The sequence below is a fragment of the Microtus pennsylvanicus genome, chromosome 12, assembly GCF_037038515.1.
Source record: "Microtus pennsylvanicus isolate mMicPen1 chromosome 12, mMicPen1.hap1, whole genome shotgun sequence".
In the NCBI taxonomy this organism is placed as follows: Eukaryota; Metazoa; Chordata; class Mammalia; order Rodentia; family Cricetidae; genus Microtus; species Microtus pennsylvanicus.
The window spans coordinates 31,242,717-31,259,472 of record NC_134590.1 but is presented as its reverse complement, the minus strand read 5'-3'; the positions used below and the strand labels follow the sequence as shown (position 1 = coordinate 31,259,472).

The 16,756-nt window shown below is 34.8% G+C and overlaps 1 protein-coding gene across 1 annotated transcript in view; it reads right to left on the bottom strand.

Moving 5' to 3' along the window:
• Window positions 1-9,442: 9,442 nt before the first annotated feature.
• Gabrg1 (gamma-aminobutyric acid type A receptor subunit gamma1) overlaps window positions 9,443-16,756 on the bottom strand; it is a 72,988-nt gene continuing 65,674 nt past the window's right edge. Inside the window, exon 9 of the mRNA XM_075943179.1 lies at window positions 9,443-11,853. Coding sequence (XP_075799294.1) covers window positions 11,584-11,853 — 270 coding nt within the window. The 3' untranslated portion in view covers window positions 9,443-11,583. The remainder of the gene's footprint in view (window positions 11,854-16,756) is intronic.

Below are 16,756 nucleotides of genomic sequence, written 5' to 3'. Positions count from 1 at the left end.
TCTTGAAGAACCAACTCTTTGTCTCATTGATTCTTTGAATTGTTTTCTTTGTTTCTATTTTGTTGATATCAGCTCTCAATTTGATTACTTCCTACTGTCCATGTCTCTTGGTTGAGTTTGCTTCTTTTAGTAATAAAGTTTTCAAATGTTCTGTTAATTTGCTTCTTTATGAAGGCATTTAGTGCTATGAACTTTCCTCTTAACACTGATTTCATTGTGTCCCATAAATTTGGGTATGATGTGTGGTCATTTTCATTAATTTCAGGAAGTCTTTAATTTCTCCCTTTATTTATTCCTTGACCCTTTGATTTTCAGGTGAGCATTGTTTAATTTCCATGTGTTTGTGGACTTTCTGTAATTAGTATTGCTGTTGAATTCTAGTTTTAAGCCATGGTGATCTGATAAGGTACATGTTATTATTCCAATTTTTTTTTGGTATCTTTTGAGATTTGTTTTGTTACCAACTATGTGGTCAGTTTTTGAGAAGATTTCATGAGGTGCTGAGAAGAAGGTATATTCTTTTCTGTTTGGATGGAATATTCTATAGATATCTGTTAAGTCCATTAGTCTCATAACATCTGTTAGTTCCTTTATTTATCTGTTCGTTTTTTGTCTGACTGACCTGTCCAGTAGTGAGAGTGGAGTGTTGAAGTCTCCCACTATTAGTATGGGGTTTAATGTATGATTTAAGCTTTAGAGGTGTTGCTTTACATATGAGGGTGCCCTTGTATTGGGAGCATAGATGTTCAGTATTGAGATTTCTTCTTGATGGATTTTTCCTGTGACTAATATGAAATGTCCTTCTTTGTCTCTTTTGATTGATTTTAGTTTGAAGTCTATTTTGTTAGATATTAGACTATCTATACCAGCTTGTTTCTTAGGTTCATTTGATTGGAAATTTTTCCCAACCCTTTACTCTGAGGCAACATCTGTCTTTGAGGTTATTGTGTGTTTCTTTATGCAGCAGAAAGATGGATTCTGTTTTCATATTCGTATTCAATCTGTTAGCCTGTGCCTTTTTATAGGTGAGTTGAGTCCATCTATATTAAGGGATATTAATGACCAGCAATTGCTATCTCCTAATTATTTAGTTTTCATTGTTGGTGATGTTAATTTGTGTGTTTTTCCCTTCTTTGGGATTTGTGACTGTGAGATCTTCAATTTTCTGTGTTTTTGTTGATGTAGCCAACTTCCTTGGTTGGAGTTTTCCTTCTAGTACTTTGTGTAGGTCTGGATTTGTGGCTAGGTATTGGTTAAATCTGGTTTTGTCATGGAATATCTTTTTTTGTCCTTCTATAATGATTGAAAGTTTTGCTGGGTATAGTAGTCTGGGCTGGTATCTGTGGTTTCTTAATGTCTGCATAACACTTGACCATGACATTCTGTCTTTCATTGACTTCAATGAGAAGTCAAGTGTAATTCTGATAGGTCTGCCTTTCTAGGTTACTTGATCGTTTTCCTTTGCAGCTCTTCTGGCTTGGGGTTGGTCCTGCAAAGGTCTGTGGCTCTGATATACTCCCTCGGAGGTCCCAGACTCAGGTGTGCCCAGACCCGCAAAGGACTTGGTTCAGGCATACTCCCTCAGAGGTCCCAAACCTTTGCATAGATTCACAGAGGCCGTGAATCTTACTCTGTCCCACATGCTCAGCAGTTGCTCCCCTGTACCTGCTCCTGTGGAGCTCAGCACCCCAGGCCTGTTCCAGCCTACGTTGCTGCTGTGCTAGCCCTGCTTTCACAAATGTTCCTGGTCTGGATCCACTCCTGCTACCTTCGAGTTCACATTCCCAGGCCCATTCTGGCCCAGGGCACTGGCTCAATCCTGCTATTGTGAAGTTTTCTGCCTCAGGCCTCTTCCAGCCCAAGGTTGTTGGCCCAGACCGGCTTCTGTGTAGTTCAGCTATCCCCGGCCTGCTCCGTGCCTGGTCACTGGTTCAGTCCTGCTCCTGTGCAGTATGATGCCTCAGGTCTCACAGGGGTAAGTTCTAAGAACCACAGCTGTTCTTGACCTCTTTCTCTACCTTTTTTTATCCCTTTGTTCTACGTCCCAGTTTTTTACTATCTAACTCATTTCCAGAATCTGAAAATTCTTTGTGTGAATTTTCTAAGTCTTCCCTATATCTTCTAAAGTGTGAAATTATTATGAGCTTTCAAGTCAGACAATTTAAGCATCATAAGGCACTCCTAAAAGCACATTGAAAGCATTTTGAGATGAGTATAAATTCTCTAATGTTCCTTATTCATCCTTGAGTAGCAAAGTAAGGGAGGGAGGGAGGAAGGAAGAGAAGGGAGAGAGGGATGGAGAATTAAAGCAAAATCCTACACCCTTGCATGTAATGGTGTGTAAGTTCCAGGGCTCCCTACATTTTGTCAAATAAACTATCTAAAATAGGTTCATCCCATATTAGATTCCATAGGTTAGCTGATGGCAACTTCAAATCAATAACAGAAAAATTAATATCTTACATAAAAAGCCTTTCAGATTATAAATTTTGTATTATTAGTAAGTCTTTTAACTGGGAGGAATAGAGGGAGGGGAAACTGTAATCAGGTTATATTAGGTTATATTATCTGAGAAGAGAATATGTGTGTGTGTGTGTGTGTGTGTGTGTGTGTGTGTGTGTGTGTGTGTGGTTTTTCAATACAAGTTTCGCTGTATAGTCTTGGCTGCCCTGGAACTCACTTTGTAAACCAGACTAACATCAAACTCACAGAGATCCACCTGCCTCTGCCTCCTTAGTCCTAGGATTAAAGACGTGCCACCACTCTTTGGCTAAAATCAATTTTCTTTTCTTATTTTATTTTTAAAACAATCTTATTACACATACAATCCCAGTTTCTTCTCCCTGCCATCCTCCTGCTTCCCACACCTTCTCCCCACCCCTCCCCACCCTCTATCTACTCCTCAGAGAGGATGAGTCCTTCCATAGAGAGTTAACAAAGTCTGTCACATCACTTGAGGCAGGACAAAGGTCTCTCCCCACCCCCCAGTATCTTCCAGGCACAAGGGAAATTCCATGGAATCCCCAAAGTGACCCAAACTACTATTTTAAGGTTTAGTAGAGAGGGTGTTTTAACTATTTTCCCCTGTAATCAGATTGATGACTACCTTAATTGTCACCATAGAACCATCATACAGTAGCTAATGGAAGCAGATGCAGAGATCCACAGCTAAGCACTGGGCCAAACTCCTGAACTCCAGTTGTAGAGAGGAAGAAGCAATAATATGAGCAAAGGGATCAACATGATGGGGAAATCTAGAGAAACAGCTGACTCCTGTCTGACAGCTGGGGAACCTGCACAAGACAGAACTAGGCCTCTGAATGTGGATGACGGTTGTGTGGCTTGAGGAGTTTACTAGCAGTGGAACCACTATTTATCCCTGGATCATGGAGTCCATTCCTTAGGGATGGATACCTAAAAATCTATTCTGAATAAAAGAAAAAAATGTAATCAAATAGGCAAAAATAAATAATAATGAATAAAGAAAAATTGATCTTCAGTGAAAGATAGACAGAAGTAGGGGTTTATTTTAGACTTTATATCTGATTTTGACATAAGCTCTCAATATTAATTTTTAGCATTTATGCTTAGGGGTAGCTTTTAAAGCCTTATATTGATTTTTATACTTGTCATTTTTACTATTTTTAAATTTTTGGATTTTAATGTAATACTTGTCCATTAAACAAAATGGCCAAGGCAGGTAGCAGTGGCGCATGCCTTTAATCCCAGCTCTCTACAACTTGGAGGTCAGCCTAGTCCAGAGAGCATCCAGGACAACCATGTCTCAAAACAAAATGAACAAAACAAAAAATAAAAAATGGCGAATTATCTGAAGCCAAGAAACTAAAAACATTACAAATCCAAGTATTCCAACGGAGTAGATAACCTAACGTACAGCATCCACTTCCGGAGTATCTCCTATTTTTTCATAACGTTTGTTTCCTGATAAACTCTTTGTGGGTATTTGAAACATAAGTTGGATTGGTTAGAATATACCCAGTGAAGTGAAGAGAGAAAGCATGATGCTGTGCAATGTGAAATAAACATGATATCAAAAGTGTTCATGTATAACTGCTTGAATTTAGTGATAATGCAAGAATTTAATACTGTCATAAACTATTTTAATGAATAAATCCCTTGTTGTCTCAAGGGAGAAGACATGAAATATTATTTACAGCTATCACTTATGTTTTATTTAAAGAACCTTGTGTCAACTTAAGTTACAAAGTTGTAAACTCAACTCTAGATTATCCTACTAATTTCAAGTTACATGGACATAATTTTAATTAACCAACTATTTCTATTAATAAAAAAGGCATATATGTTTATTAAAAAATCTTCTCAAAAGGATGTAGATTTAATTTATCAGTCTTTGTCAGATAAATTGACAGGCAAGGAAGGAAAAAACATTAATTCACTGCTTTATAAGAAACTCAATTTAACCAAGATCTTTTGAAAGTTTAAAAATTAAGAAAAGTAGAAGATAAGTTATGTTTCAGATATGGTGCTTTCTAATTGGTACAGTAAATCTGGATTGCTGTAAAGAGGTTGTTTGTTTGTTTCCCAGCTGCTCAGCCCCATAATAACCACACAGAAACTGTATCAATTAAATTACTGCTTGGCCTATTAGCTCCAACTTCTTATCAGCTAGCTCTTACATATTAATTTAACTCATCTCCATTAATCTGTGCATCACCATGTGGCTGTGGTTTAGCTGCTAAAGTCCCAGCGTCTCTGTCTGACAGGGCTACACCTGTCCCTTCTTTCTCCCGTCATTCAGTTTAGATTTCCTCTGCCTAGCTGAGTTCTGCCCTGCTATAGGTCCAAAGTAGTTCTTTTTAGTTATTAATGGTAATCACAACATACAGAGGGGAATCCCACATCACTGGATGGTATGTAAATGAGGAGTTGTGCTTATAACTTAAAAATTAATCGCCTGTAGTTTATAGCCTCTTTTCCAAAACTCAGAACATTTGTATTTCGATTTGGTTCATTTTTATTTGTTTATTGGTTTGTTTGCTTGCTAGTAGGAGGAGGCTGCTTGTTCGTCCCAGCCACCTAGAACTGAATAACCACATATAAACGGTATTAGGTATTAATTAAATCACTGCTTGGCCCATTAGCTCTTGCTTCTTATTGACTAATTCTTACACCTTAATTTAACTCATTTCTATTAATTTGTATATTGCCACATGGCAATGGCTTACCAGCAAAGATTCGGCATGCCTGACTCTGGTGGCTTCATGGTGTCCCTGTCTGACTCTGCCGTCTTTCTCCCAGCATTCAGTTCAGTCCTCCCTGCTTACTTAAGTTCGGCCCTATCAACAGCCCAAGGCAGTTTCTTTATTCATTAATGGTAATCACAGTACACAAAGGGAACTCCCACATCACTTTCTTACTTGTTTTACTTTACTACAGGTTCTCTATGGGTAGCCCAGTTGCTTTCAAACTTATGATCATTTTATCCAAGCTGTTCATGGCTGAGATTCAAGGCATGAGCTACCATTTCCAACTAAGCAGTCTTTCTAAAAGCTTATTCACTATAGGTAGATTTCGTCTGAACCAAAATGCACTTTTGAATTAAGGAGGTAATAAAGAAGATTTTCATTCCTATGATATCAATGAATAGCTTTGGCTGTTGATTTTATCCTCTAAACAGAAAATAACAAGCTGTCTCTTTTTGGAACTTACTTCTTTTTCTTGTGAAAGCAACATATTCAATTATTAAAAAATGAGCAATCACTTTGTCATTAGGATGACTCTATATAATTGAAAAATAGTTTATGTGAGCAGAGGTACACAAATTCAATTGACTTCCAAAGACATGAGCTTGTAGAACTGATGTTCCATTCTGAGCTTCTGTTTTTGCATTGTGAATCAAACCTCCTCTCCTTCAAATTTAAAATATTAACATACAACACATTAAAGGTCCAGCACACAGAAGGTACCCAAGCAACAACACACCCTCCTTCCTTCCTTCCTTTAAATTCACCTCAGAAATTCTCATTTAACTTACCAATTGTTAGAATAGTCCAGAATACACACTTAGCAATGAAAATCATGAACAGACATGTTTACCTGATCTCCTGTAGCTTAATTCTTTAAAAAATTTCCTATCAAAAATGATTTTTTTTATTTAAAAACTATGAAACAACCTTAACCAGAATTTAACTTCATGTTGCTGTCACCAAAGCACGGGAAGCATGCATGAAACTATCAAAAGAAAACATTTTGAGAAAATGTAACCTGGAACTCTTTATGTCATAAAAAGTTACAGGATTTTCTTTATATTTAGAATCAGGAAGGTACAAAATGTTTTCAAAAATTGCAATTTTTTTCTGAGACATTTGCAAATGTTCTGCAAAATGAGGAGGCTGAAGCATAACAAAAGTCACTGTAATCACAAGCCTGATACTTTATTATGCAAAGTGGCTGTGCACACTTAATGGATGCAAATAACTGTTATTACAGTGACTTATCAAGACAGGAACTATTTTCTTTTAAGTAAATTTTGCCTTACAATCTTTGTATAATCCCTCCTTGCTTACCTGTTTTTCGGTTATCACAATCTCTCTTATTCACACTCATCTAGTCCTCATAAATTTCACTTCCTCCTAATAAATATTCATTTATTCTTGTGACAAATAATTATAGGTTGATTTTCTGTCAAAAATTTTTAAAAAAATCAACTTTATGGATTTATCAGGTCCAATGGTAGTTTATCTACATAAAAATCATGTGTGGTTGTGTGTTGGTTTATATGAAATTGTATATGTGTATTTGTTGTATGTATGTGTTCATATGTGTGCACAAGTGTGTCTATAAATGTATGTGTGGAGGTCAGATGTCTCCTTGATTGGAAGTGTTTCCTTGATTGGTCTCTAACTCACCATTTGAGACAGGGTTTCATATCCACCCTCAAGTTCATTGATTTGAACATACTGAGTCACTAATGACCTTTGGCTTCTGCTTGTGTCTGGCCCCCAACACCGGGATTTATAAGCATGTAGTACCATGTGTGGTATTTTACAAAGGTACTCGGGATTCAAAACCATGTCAACACATATGTGCAGCAGCCATTTTACAATCTGAAATACAATCATATTTTCTTTCTTTTTGTTCAAGTGTGTGGGAGGAGGGAGTGTGTATTTCTTGGTTGTAAAGAATTGATATTTGGAGTGGGGAATATTTAATACGGAAGATATTTATAAAAATAGTAATTATGTTGGTAGATTACCTACAATTTATATTTTGAGATATAATCCCTTTTCTTCATCCGTAAGACAAAAATACAGATGATGTAAACTAAAATAAATTGCAGTGCAACAGCCAACATGACTGCAGTACATCCAAACTTTGCTTTAGTGTTTATTCACAAACATGCAAGAACTGAACTTAATATGTTTGATAATTTTGTTTATCATTTGAAATTCATTATCTAACCTTTATCTCTCGTAATCCAGGCTAAGTTCCTATTTACCACTGATAACTTCTCTCAACAGTATAATCTTCATCTTTCAGTCCTAGAACGCACTTCATTAATTTTCTCACCCTTAATATCCATGCACACTTTTAGTATAAAATCTTTGTAATGGTATTAGTAGTGGCCTCCTTTGTACCCATATATCTCAATGCAATGTTCATTAACCTAAAATAAATTAATTAATCTAAAAATATAATTAAGTTAACAGAAAATTTAACATATTTGAATTAAATCTCTATAGTTTCAAACTGTTTTAGAATAGAGTAATAGAGTAAGGAGTAGAATATCTGAAAATTCAATGGGCAGACAAGAAACTTCAACTAACCTAAATAATGGAGTTGAGATGTAAAAATTAGAGAATTCATTTAATAAATTTCAAAGTTAAAGAATTCATTAATACATTTTTTAAAAGTCACAACTAGACTGAATGAAAGTAAGCCAAAATGTTTTCATTGTGTGTCCATATTCTGATATCTTTGTTCAATGGTAAAATGGTCAATTCCTTTTTCTTTTAGAACAGACAACATTGAAGTTTGCATTTTTGCAAATTGCTCAGCAACAGAAAAGCAGAATCCTTTCAAGCAATGGGTATCTCTCAGTAAATGTATCTAGGGTAAAGACATATTTTTATTATTATGACCTATACTTTGATTATACAAGAAATAACTTTAAGCATGATCAATAAAATTTAAACTCATAACCAGTAATTAAATAAACAATAAAACAGCAAGTATATGTTTATATCTGTATTGACATCCTCTGTGTTTATGTCTAGTTCTATATACACACTAAAAAAATTTCTGTGACAGTGCTTACTTTCACCTTGCCACAATTTCTTCAGTAGGGAAACCCATTTACAGTTATCTCTTTGTTTTAGATTTGGGGTTGAAGAGCCATAACATCCATTTTAGGGTTTTTAGCATTTGTTCCACTAGAAACTGGAAATAATTTCTTCAATTTTTGCCTGCACATCATAGACACAAAATATTCAGCTCTTCAGAGTCTTACCACTTGAAGGGCAGACTCAGTTGGCATTGTATCCCTGATTGCCCTCATTTTATTTCTACTGTGGTATGGGTATGTCACTTTAAATTGGGAGAAAACACAACTCAGTCACAAAGGTCATTCCAATTGGCCAGGCTTTGTTAACAATTGTTCTTGTGTATGTATTTTAACATGTGAGGGGCGCATTATTGTTCAAAATAATGTTCTGGATATAACAGGATATATAGAGAAAACCACTTAGGATGCAAATCAAGTGTATATAAATGCTACTGTACATATAAAATGCTACTATGCTGTTTTATTTAGGTGGATAAAATACTGCTGTGCACATTCTGCTTCCTAAATTTTTGAATACTAATTGTGTGACTGGAAACTGAGTCTATATAAATTAACACTTTTTCAAATTATTTTACATCTTTCTGTTTGACATTTACTTGTCATTCCTAGTGATTATATTTTTGGTTTATGTTAGTACTAAAAATAATTTTCCCATGTGTATAGGAAAAATCTCCACATAAACCTAATTAATTATTTCAAATCATCTAGATAAAAAAGTCATATTAATTTAAATAATTCAACATAGTTGACTTTAAATTTGAAAACATGGACTAAAACAAAAATTGGGTTTTATTCCCTTAAAAATAAGCTATAAGTTTCATCTGAGTCATTAATACCTAAATAAAATTTTACTTTTTTGGTTCTAGGTTTCAATGTAATTAGGCTTGCATGCCACTTTTTCTAATCTTTCTAATTAAATATAATACCATTGGCTTTGAAACAAAGTGCTTATTTGATGATTTATACACACATATACATATATATGTATATATGTGTGTATGCATATATACAAGGAATATATGTAAAAGCATATATTTTTAATAATTTTATTTTCACTGCTAAATATTGTCAACATTATAGCCTAGTTTATAAAACAGCAATGAAAACTCGAGGGTATTTATATCAAGCATTTAAAAGTATTTTAACAATTAGTCATGCTTAGATACAATTCAAAGAGCCACTAAATTAAACACCATTAACGATGAGCAAGCCAATAATACAAATATGGAAAATAGACAAAAAGTATACTGAAGCATGTTATGTCTTAACAGATACTCCATATTTCATTTCTTTCTTACGTGAATGTTCATCTTACTAACATATATGGATATTTAATGTCAACAAAAAATGAGTGGAATATCTAAAAGTTAGTGTACATATAGCCAAAACTTTATTTGGCATTTTACTTTTTTAAAAAGTTAATATTTATTGTCCTTCAACTCCTGTGTGTTTTTTAGAGGTTTTGAGAATGATGGAAGATTACTTAGCTGGCAAAATCACATTGTAATACATTCGAAATTCGTCCAGAGAATGCCACACCACAGGGAGCAATTATTGAAATACAAACATGTGTGTCAAACATGCCCATGGCAGCTTGCTCTCCAAACTCAACATGCCCTTCCATATGAAACCTTTCATTGTGATGGCTGCTGTGAACATTGAGCATTTCTTCATTTCTGAGATTTACATATTTATTTCTACTGTGTGTGAACATTTGCCTGCATGTCTTTATGTACACCAAGTACATGCGGCTCAGCCACACCAGAAGAGAACTTCTAATTCGAAGCATTACAGAATGTTGTAAACTGTCATTGGATGCTGGGCACTGAACCTGGGTCCTCTGCAGAAGCATAAAATGCCCTTATATACTGAGCCATCTCTCTAAAACCACAGCGAAGATTTCTACTGTTTATATCTAAGCTGAAGCCTCTGCTCCCAGATGTAGCATTGACTTTCCTTACAAGGAGTCTCTCTACAGTCTTTGTTCTCCTCACTGGAGGGATTTTGAGATGTCCTTACTCAAGTCCATTACAGATACCTCTCACAAAGTCCACTTGTAAGGTGAATTTTGCGGCTTCCCACATGTCTAAAAGAGAGAACTCAGTGATTATACTACATTGTAAAGCTCACCTCAAATTTCAGTGGGTATATAAAACATTCTGACAAGGTTTCCCAAATATATCTGCCTTATAAAATGTCAATGGAATATATTTAAGTCTATCTTCAAAGACAACCTGAAGCTTAGATTGCTAGAAGGCTCTTTAAGCAGAGTTAAATCAAACACTTTGACGTAATGCTCCTTTGAACTCTTTTTTGTAGTGCATAATGAGAAAAAGGAACATTTCCCACTTGAGTTTTTGTTGGTACATTTTTAACCTCTTTATACCTTATCAATCGTACAAGGCAGAAAATAACTTTGATATTTTTCTCACCTTGCAGTACAAACAAAGTAAAAAAAAAATGGCTTTAGTATTTTCTATCCAACTTTGAAAATCTTCAAATTAAATGTGGCTTGATTTTGTTTAACACTTGAGCAGGAAAGCAAGTGGATTACAGATAAAATTGGCCATTTTAGAAATTGTAGTTGCCAAGTAGCTTGATTTAATGGTTTCACATATCCAACATAAGACACAACAGCACTGTTTATTCTGTAAATCCATAAACATGTACAATTACAAATTAACAGCTCACAAAGGGAAATTATTTAAAAAGGCATTAATACACATATTATTTTCTTCTCAAGAGTAATGTATCATGGAAATAAATCCAAGAAAATCATGGCTTTGTTTTAAACAATCTATATCCCAAACAGGGCAAGTAAAAACAAGAAATAAAATCAAATTAATGACTAATCTAGGCAAAGAGTACTTTAATACTAGGCATTAATCTTTCATTATAAGCAATAGTTATATTTAAATAAAATATGTATTAAAATTATTTCATATTCAAAATATGTCTCACAGAAGTATTAAGTTCCAATATTAATAAAATACAAGCAAAATAAAGAAAAGTAAAGTAAAAATATACATTATAATTTCAGTGTGTTATACTTGACAATCAGTTTTCATGTCCATTTAGATAAATTAACCTGAATATTTCTGCCTTACTCGTGTATGAAAGCCCTAGTCTTTTAACAGTATGATTCAGATTTTTACCAATTGACTCTTTTATTTTAAATTTAAACTTCATGTTACTAGAATATAACTGAGTCTATTGGTCTAAGCCATACATTTATGATTTTTATCTATTAGTGGAATTTACAAGTAAAGGTATGCAACCCAATAAACCAGATTGAACAAGGCAAAAGCTGTCGGGAAAAAGATTCTTGAGTAGGAATCGATTTTGGCTATGCGTATGTGTATCCGTCCTTCCCTCCAGGACCCTGTCCTGCAATCTTCGAAGCAGCAGAAAAAGCTAGCACAATCTTTGCCCTCCAAACATTGGTAGCCATAATCATCTTCTCCTTGAGGCAGAGAAATGTTATTCATGGGAATCAGAGTGGATCCAGCATGGAGAGCTGGGGATACCTGAGAAAATGATAAATGAGATGTTGAGACCAAAAACAGGATCAAAGAAAATAAATATATTTCTGCCAGTGAGGCACTAAAAAAATGAAAGTCAATTAAAAAATAGTTTGATTTCCAAATATTGATTATTTTCAACTGTAATGTATTTTGAGATTTAAATTACTGGCATAATTAACTTTTCTTCTCTTCCAAAATGTATGTAAAGAAAAAAATAACTTTAGAAATAAAACTCATATGCCTCTACAAAGTTAATCTATGAAGATATTGTCAACCATAAATCTAAGCATGAAATGATAATAAACTTTATATTTTTATGGTTTTGAACACTTACAATCATAATGTCACAAATGATTTTATATTGAAAGTTATATAATTCACTTAGTTATAATGAGAATAAATAATGGAAAGAGATAGTCTGATGTTGAAAAGAGTTGGAAATGCCAGAAAGGACAGAGAAAATATGGCATATATAGGAGTGAGTGAGTGCAAAGAGCCATTTTATAAAAATTTAAAAACACAGTTTCAAGACCAATAGATGTGAAAAACTAGGCTCATTTGAACAGTGCAACAATTCTCCCCGTGTGTAGCATATGAGCGCCTATGTAAATTTGTAGCATATTATAGAAAAATCAAGCTCAGTTTGATGATAACTATAATTCCTATTTTACCAGGATTATTTGAGATAAATACCAAACTAAAATCACACAATAGGTTCTGAGTAAAATTTTTATTTTAATATATGTCTTTGTACATGTATTTCTGTGTACATCTGTAAGAACAAACATTCATCTGTTACAGGACATGTAACAATTTTAAGACAGGATACTGAACTCAGATCGCCAGTCATTGGAGTTTCTATCTTTACCTTCAGAGAAACCATCCTGACTCAGGATCTGAATAATCAACTGTAGTAAAAACAATATTTGAAAAATCTCATAGCATGGGCAAGCTTCGAAAACTGTGCAACTTAAACTAAGCACTTTAGAGTCAGACACACTTGGGAGAGATGTTTCGCATGAAACAGGGCTTGTGTGAACTTGAACAGAAAATGTGACTGCTCCTCTGCCTCTGAGATGCCTGTCATGCAAAGGTGACAACTGTAATACGACAGACCACACTGATGATTAAATGGGGCGTGTATAGCAAGTAGACAGCACTTACTACTGCCGTTGCTTTTGTTGTTGCTATTGCTCTCTGAAAACGTCGTGTCACAGTACACTACAAAATTCATGGCAAAGCACACACACTCACAATGCTAACAACAAGAGTAGATACTAGAAAAAAATGAATCACTCAAATGTCTTCATTTAACTAAGCTGTGCATTGGAAATCTCACTGTAATCATTGTTTCATTGTCAAATTGGCAGTTATTAGAAGTCAAGACTATAAAATCATTTCTCTGAGTTTAATTCTTTCTAATATAGATGTTTACAAATTTTTTTCTTTATGTTAAAATTTGAAAAGCTGTATCTCACAGCCATGAAATATTTTATGGCAATGTTTAAAAGTCAAACAGATAAAGGATTTCTTAAAGTTTGAACTTTCATTCAAAGCTATTGTGCTTTTAAATCGTAGAAAACAAAGACAAATAAATACTAATAATCAAGCACACGCAACACATGGAAAATGGATCAGCGGATAGAGCATTGGCTCTGCAAATCTGTGCAGTCAAGCACAGATTCTCAGAACCCAAATAAAATGACTCGCAGGTGTGGTGGCTGCTGATTACAACAGAGCTCAGGAGCCAAAAGACAGAGTCTGCGCAAGCCAGCTACCTCTACTAGCCTACTCCGTGAGCCGTGGGTTCAGTGGGAGACCGCATCTCAATTAAGTGGAGGATTCTAACTTCTTACCTTCTGTTCTGGAGTTCATGTGAAAGGTAGGAAACTAGAAACGGTCCAGGGAAGGGGATTCAGTGAGGAGAGAGGGGCCAATGAGAGTAACATGAAAATGAAGGTAGAGAGGAGGGGGAGTAGAGGCAAATAGATCCAGGCTGGTCATAAAATGATGGAGATTATGGAACAAGGGGTAACGGAAAGGGTTAACAACATGAACTATAGACATTTTGTAATGTAAACATATGGATGTGAACAATGATCTTGCCACCAAAGTAAAATTTATGAAAGCATGATAGAACACAGATGACATGAAATAGAGGGTCTGGACTGTATCAGGAGCTAAATAAAGGTTTATGCTGGAATTAGGGCAGGAGATGGGAACGTGGAGAGAAAAAGAGAGGGAAAGGGTTAAAGAAAATGTATGGTGTGTAAAGAATGTAAAAGTCTATTTTGTAAGCTAATTAAAAATATATTGTGATGCAAGAGATAAAAAGAAGAACATTTGGACAGTATGTTGCCTAGGAAATCAAGATGTGTAGATTAGTGTGCCTCTCAACCCTTATCAGTTAAACTTCTTTTTTCAAAGACTGACAAAAGTTCAATGGTCAGAAAATAAGAGCTATAGAAATGGGACATCACACCCCAAATTCAAGACTCAAGAGTCATTATGGTCAAAGGCAGAGGAAACATTATAAGAGCCAGAGGCAGTCAACATCTATGGTGAAACAGTTTCACCAAAATGACAGAGCTATTGCAGACAGTAACTCATAGTACCAATGATCAAATGCACAAGACCTGAGCAAGATAAAGCCTGCCAGTCCCAAGGTAACTTGAGAAGGGCTTCCTGAAGTCCCATTCATATTTCAGGAGGTGTTGGCAATTAATAACTGCAGAGGAAGTAGAGTTAGTCTTCTTCAGGCTTGTGGTCTAGTAAACGGCCCTACATCTATGCACATACCAGTAGCAGTAAGTGTACTCAATGAGTATGAAAGGAGAACGCACAGAAATAGAAGAGAAACTTGTTGGGAGGTGTAGGGTAAAATTATAGATGAGGGAATGGGCATCTACTTGATCAAAATATAAGCAAGCATACATGAAATTTCCAAACAAGAATAAAAGAATTAATGACTACTTTTAGAGGATAAAATAGATATTTTCATAATAAATAATAATAATCAAGAAAAGACTTAAAAACACCTCAGTATTTAAGAGTACATAGGCATATGGCTCTTTCAGAGGAGCTGAGTTTGAGTCCTAGCATTCCCTATGAATGGTCCACAAATGCCTGTTATTATAGTTCCAGAGGATTAAGTGTTCTCTTCTGAACTCTAAGGTCCCCTGTACTCATATACACATATCCACACACAGTCAAAGAAAAGAAAATAAATATTTGAGAAAAATAATAAAACTGACATCAATAAAAATTAACAATATGGACAATAAACTGGTCTTATTTATTATTTTATATTATAAAACATGATAAAATTTAGAGGTAAAAATAAACAATAGTGACACTAGAATTGTTCATAACCATGAATTTAAATTTAACCTATGTGAAAAAAGATATATATAATTTTTATATATAATATTTCATATATATATACACGATAAAAAGGGAAGAAAATGGCAAAAAATTACCTTTCATATAAAATAATTACTTTCCCTTTTCCATGATTGATGCTTTGAAATAATTTATACAAATATTATAAACAAATGAAAGTACCCATCAGATGAAAACCACAAAAATTATTTTAATTCTGAAATCTATGACCAAGAGTTATAGGCAGTGCCTTCATTCCTCATATAAACATTATTTGTTTATATGATTCATTTTCCATTTGATTCAAATTCATTCAAGTACCACTATTCATATAAATTTAGATTTTTAATGAGAGTTTTATTCAGCGATCAATCCATTTATCGAGTCTGTGAAGAGTAACATGAAAGGATGCTATTATGATGTCAGAACGGAAAGCAAACAGCGAGCAGGGCCCAGTTGCACACAGAAGCACGTCACCTGACTGCCGTTGCAATCGACATCTAATGATTGCCGTCGCCTAAAATATCCCACCATACCTGACATTTGATAATTAATGAAGCAGACCTTTTTTGTTGTATTTATCATATTACCAATATCACAAAAGACCTCCTGGGAGCTTTGGCAAACACCATTTCAGAAGAAAAAAAATCTTTTATGATTTGTGAAATTGCAGATTGATACAGGTGTTTGTTATTCCATTACATCCTCTGAAGGGTAGATGGATGTTTATTCATGTAGACATGTACTAGCTGGAAAAGATGTTAGCCTTTTACAGAATGGAGTCTGTAAATTGAAGAGTTGGGAGACCCTTCCACACATTATCTTCCCTTGAGGCTCTGGTTCTTATTTTCAGTAATACATTGCTTCTTAAGCTATTACAGTGGTCTCCAAATTGAGCGCCCCCGCCCCTTCTGCAACTTAAGAATACAGACTGTGTACTAACCTCCAGTTATCTTGACAGCACATAGATGCAACTTTGCCATTCTGTTTAGAAGTTTCTCTGACACACCAGAGTGAAAAAAACAAAAGCTATAGTCTTAACATGACATTAGAAATCCACAAGCTGCCCACCAACACTGCTCTGTCTTCAACATGGGTGATTTTGTCCCTAAAGTTCCTATGCTGTAAGCCAGTAGGTGTCCAACAGAACTGCGAAAATACCCCATATTTAAGATGCCCAGGATGGAAGTCACATGTGACTATTAGACACGTTGTCTAATAATGCTATGGAGATAGATGGTACATTTGGAATTTTGTTCAGTTTGTATCAGTTTGGACCCACCTAAAGTTTATAATAGCTACCATATTAGAAACTATACAATTGAGCAGAAGTTTATCTTCCCCACAATCTACAAGCCTCAACTCAGTTCTTGTGATTTTCTCGGTTTTAAATGTTCCCCCAAATTTATTCTTCTGAAACTTCAGCTTATTTTCCAAATGACTGCTTCAACAGGCTACACTGCCTCTGATTTTTTTCTCTGCCAGATTTCCTTTAGACTCAGTGTAAATGCTTTATAAATGAATT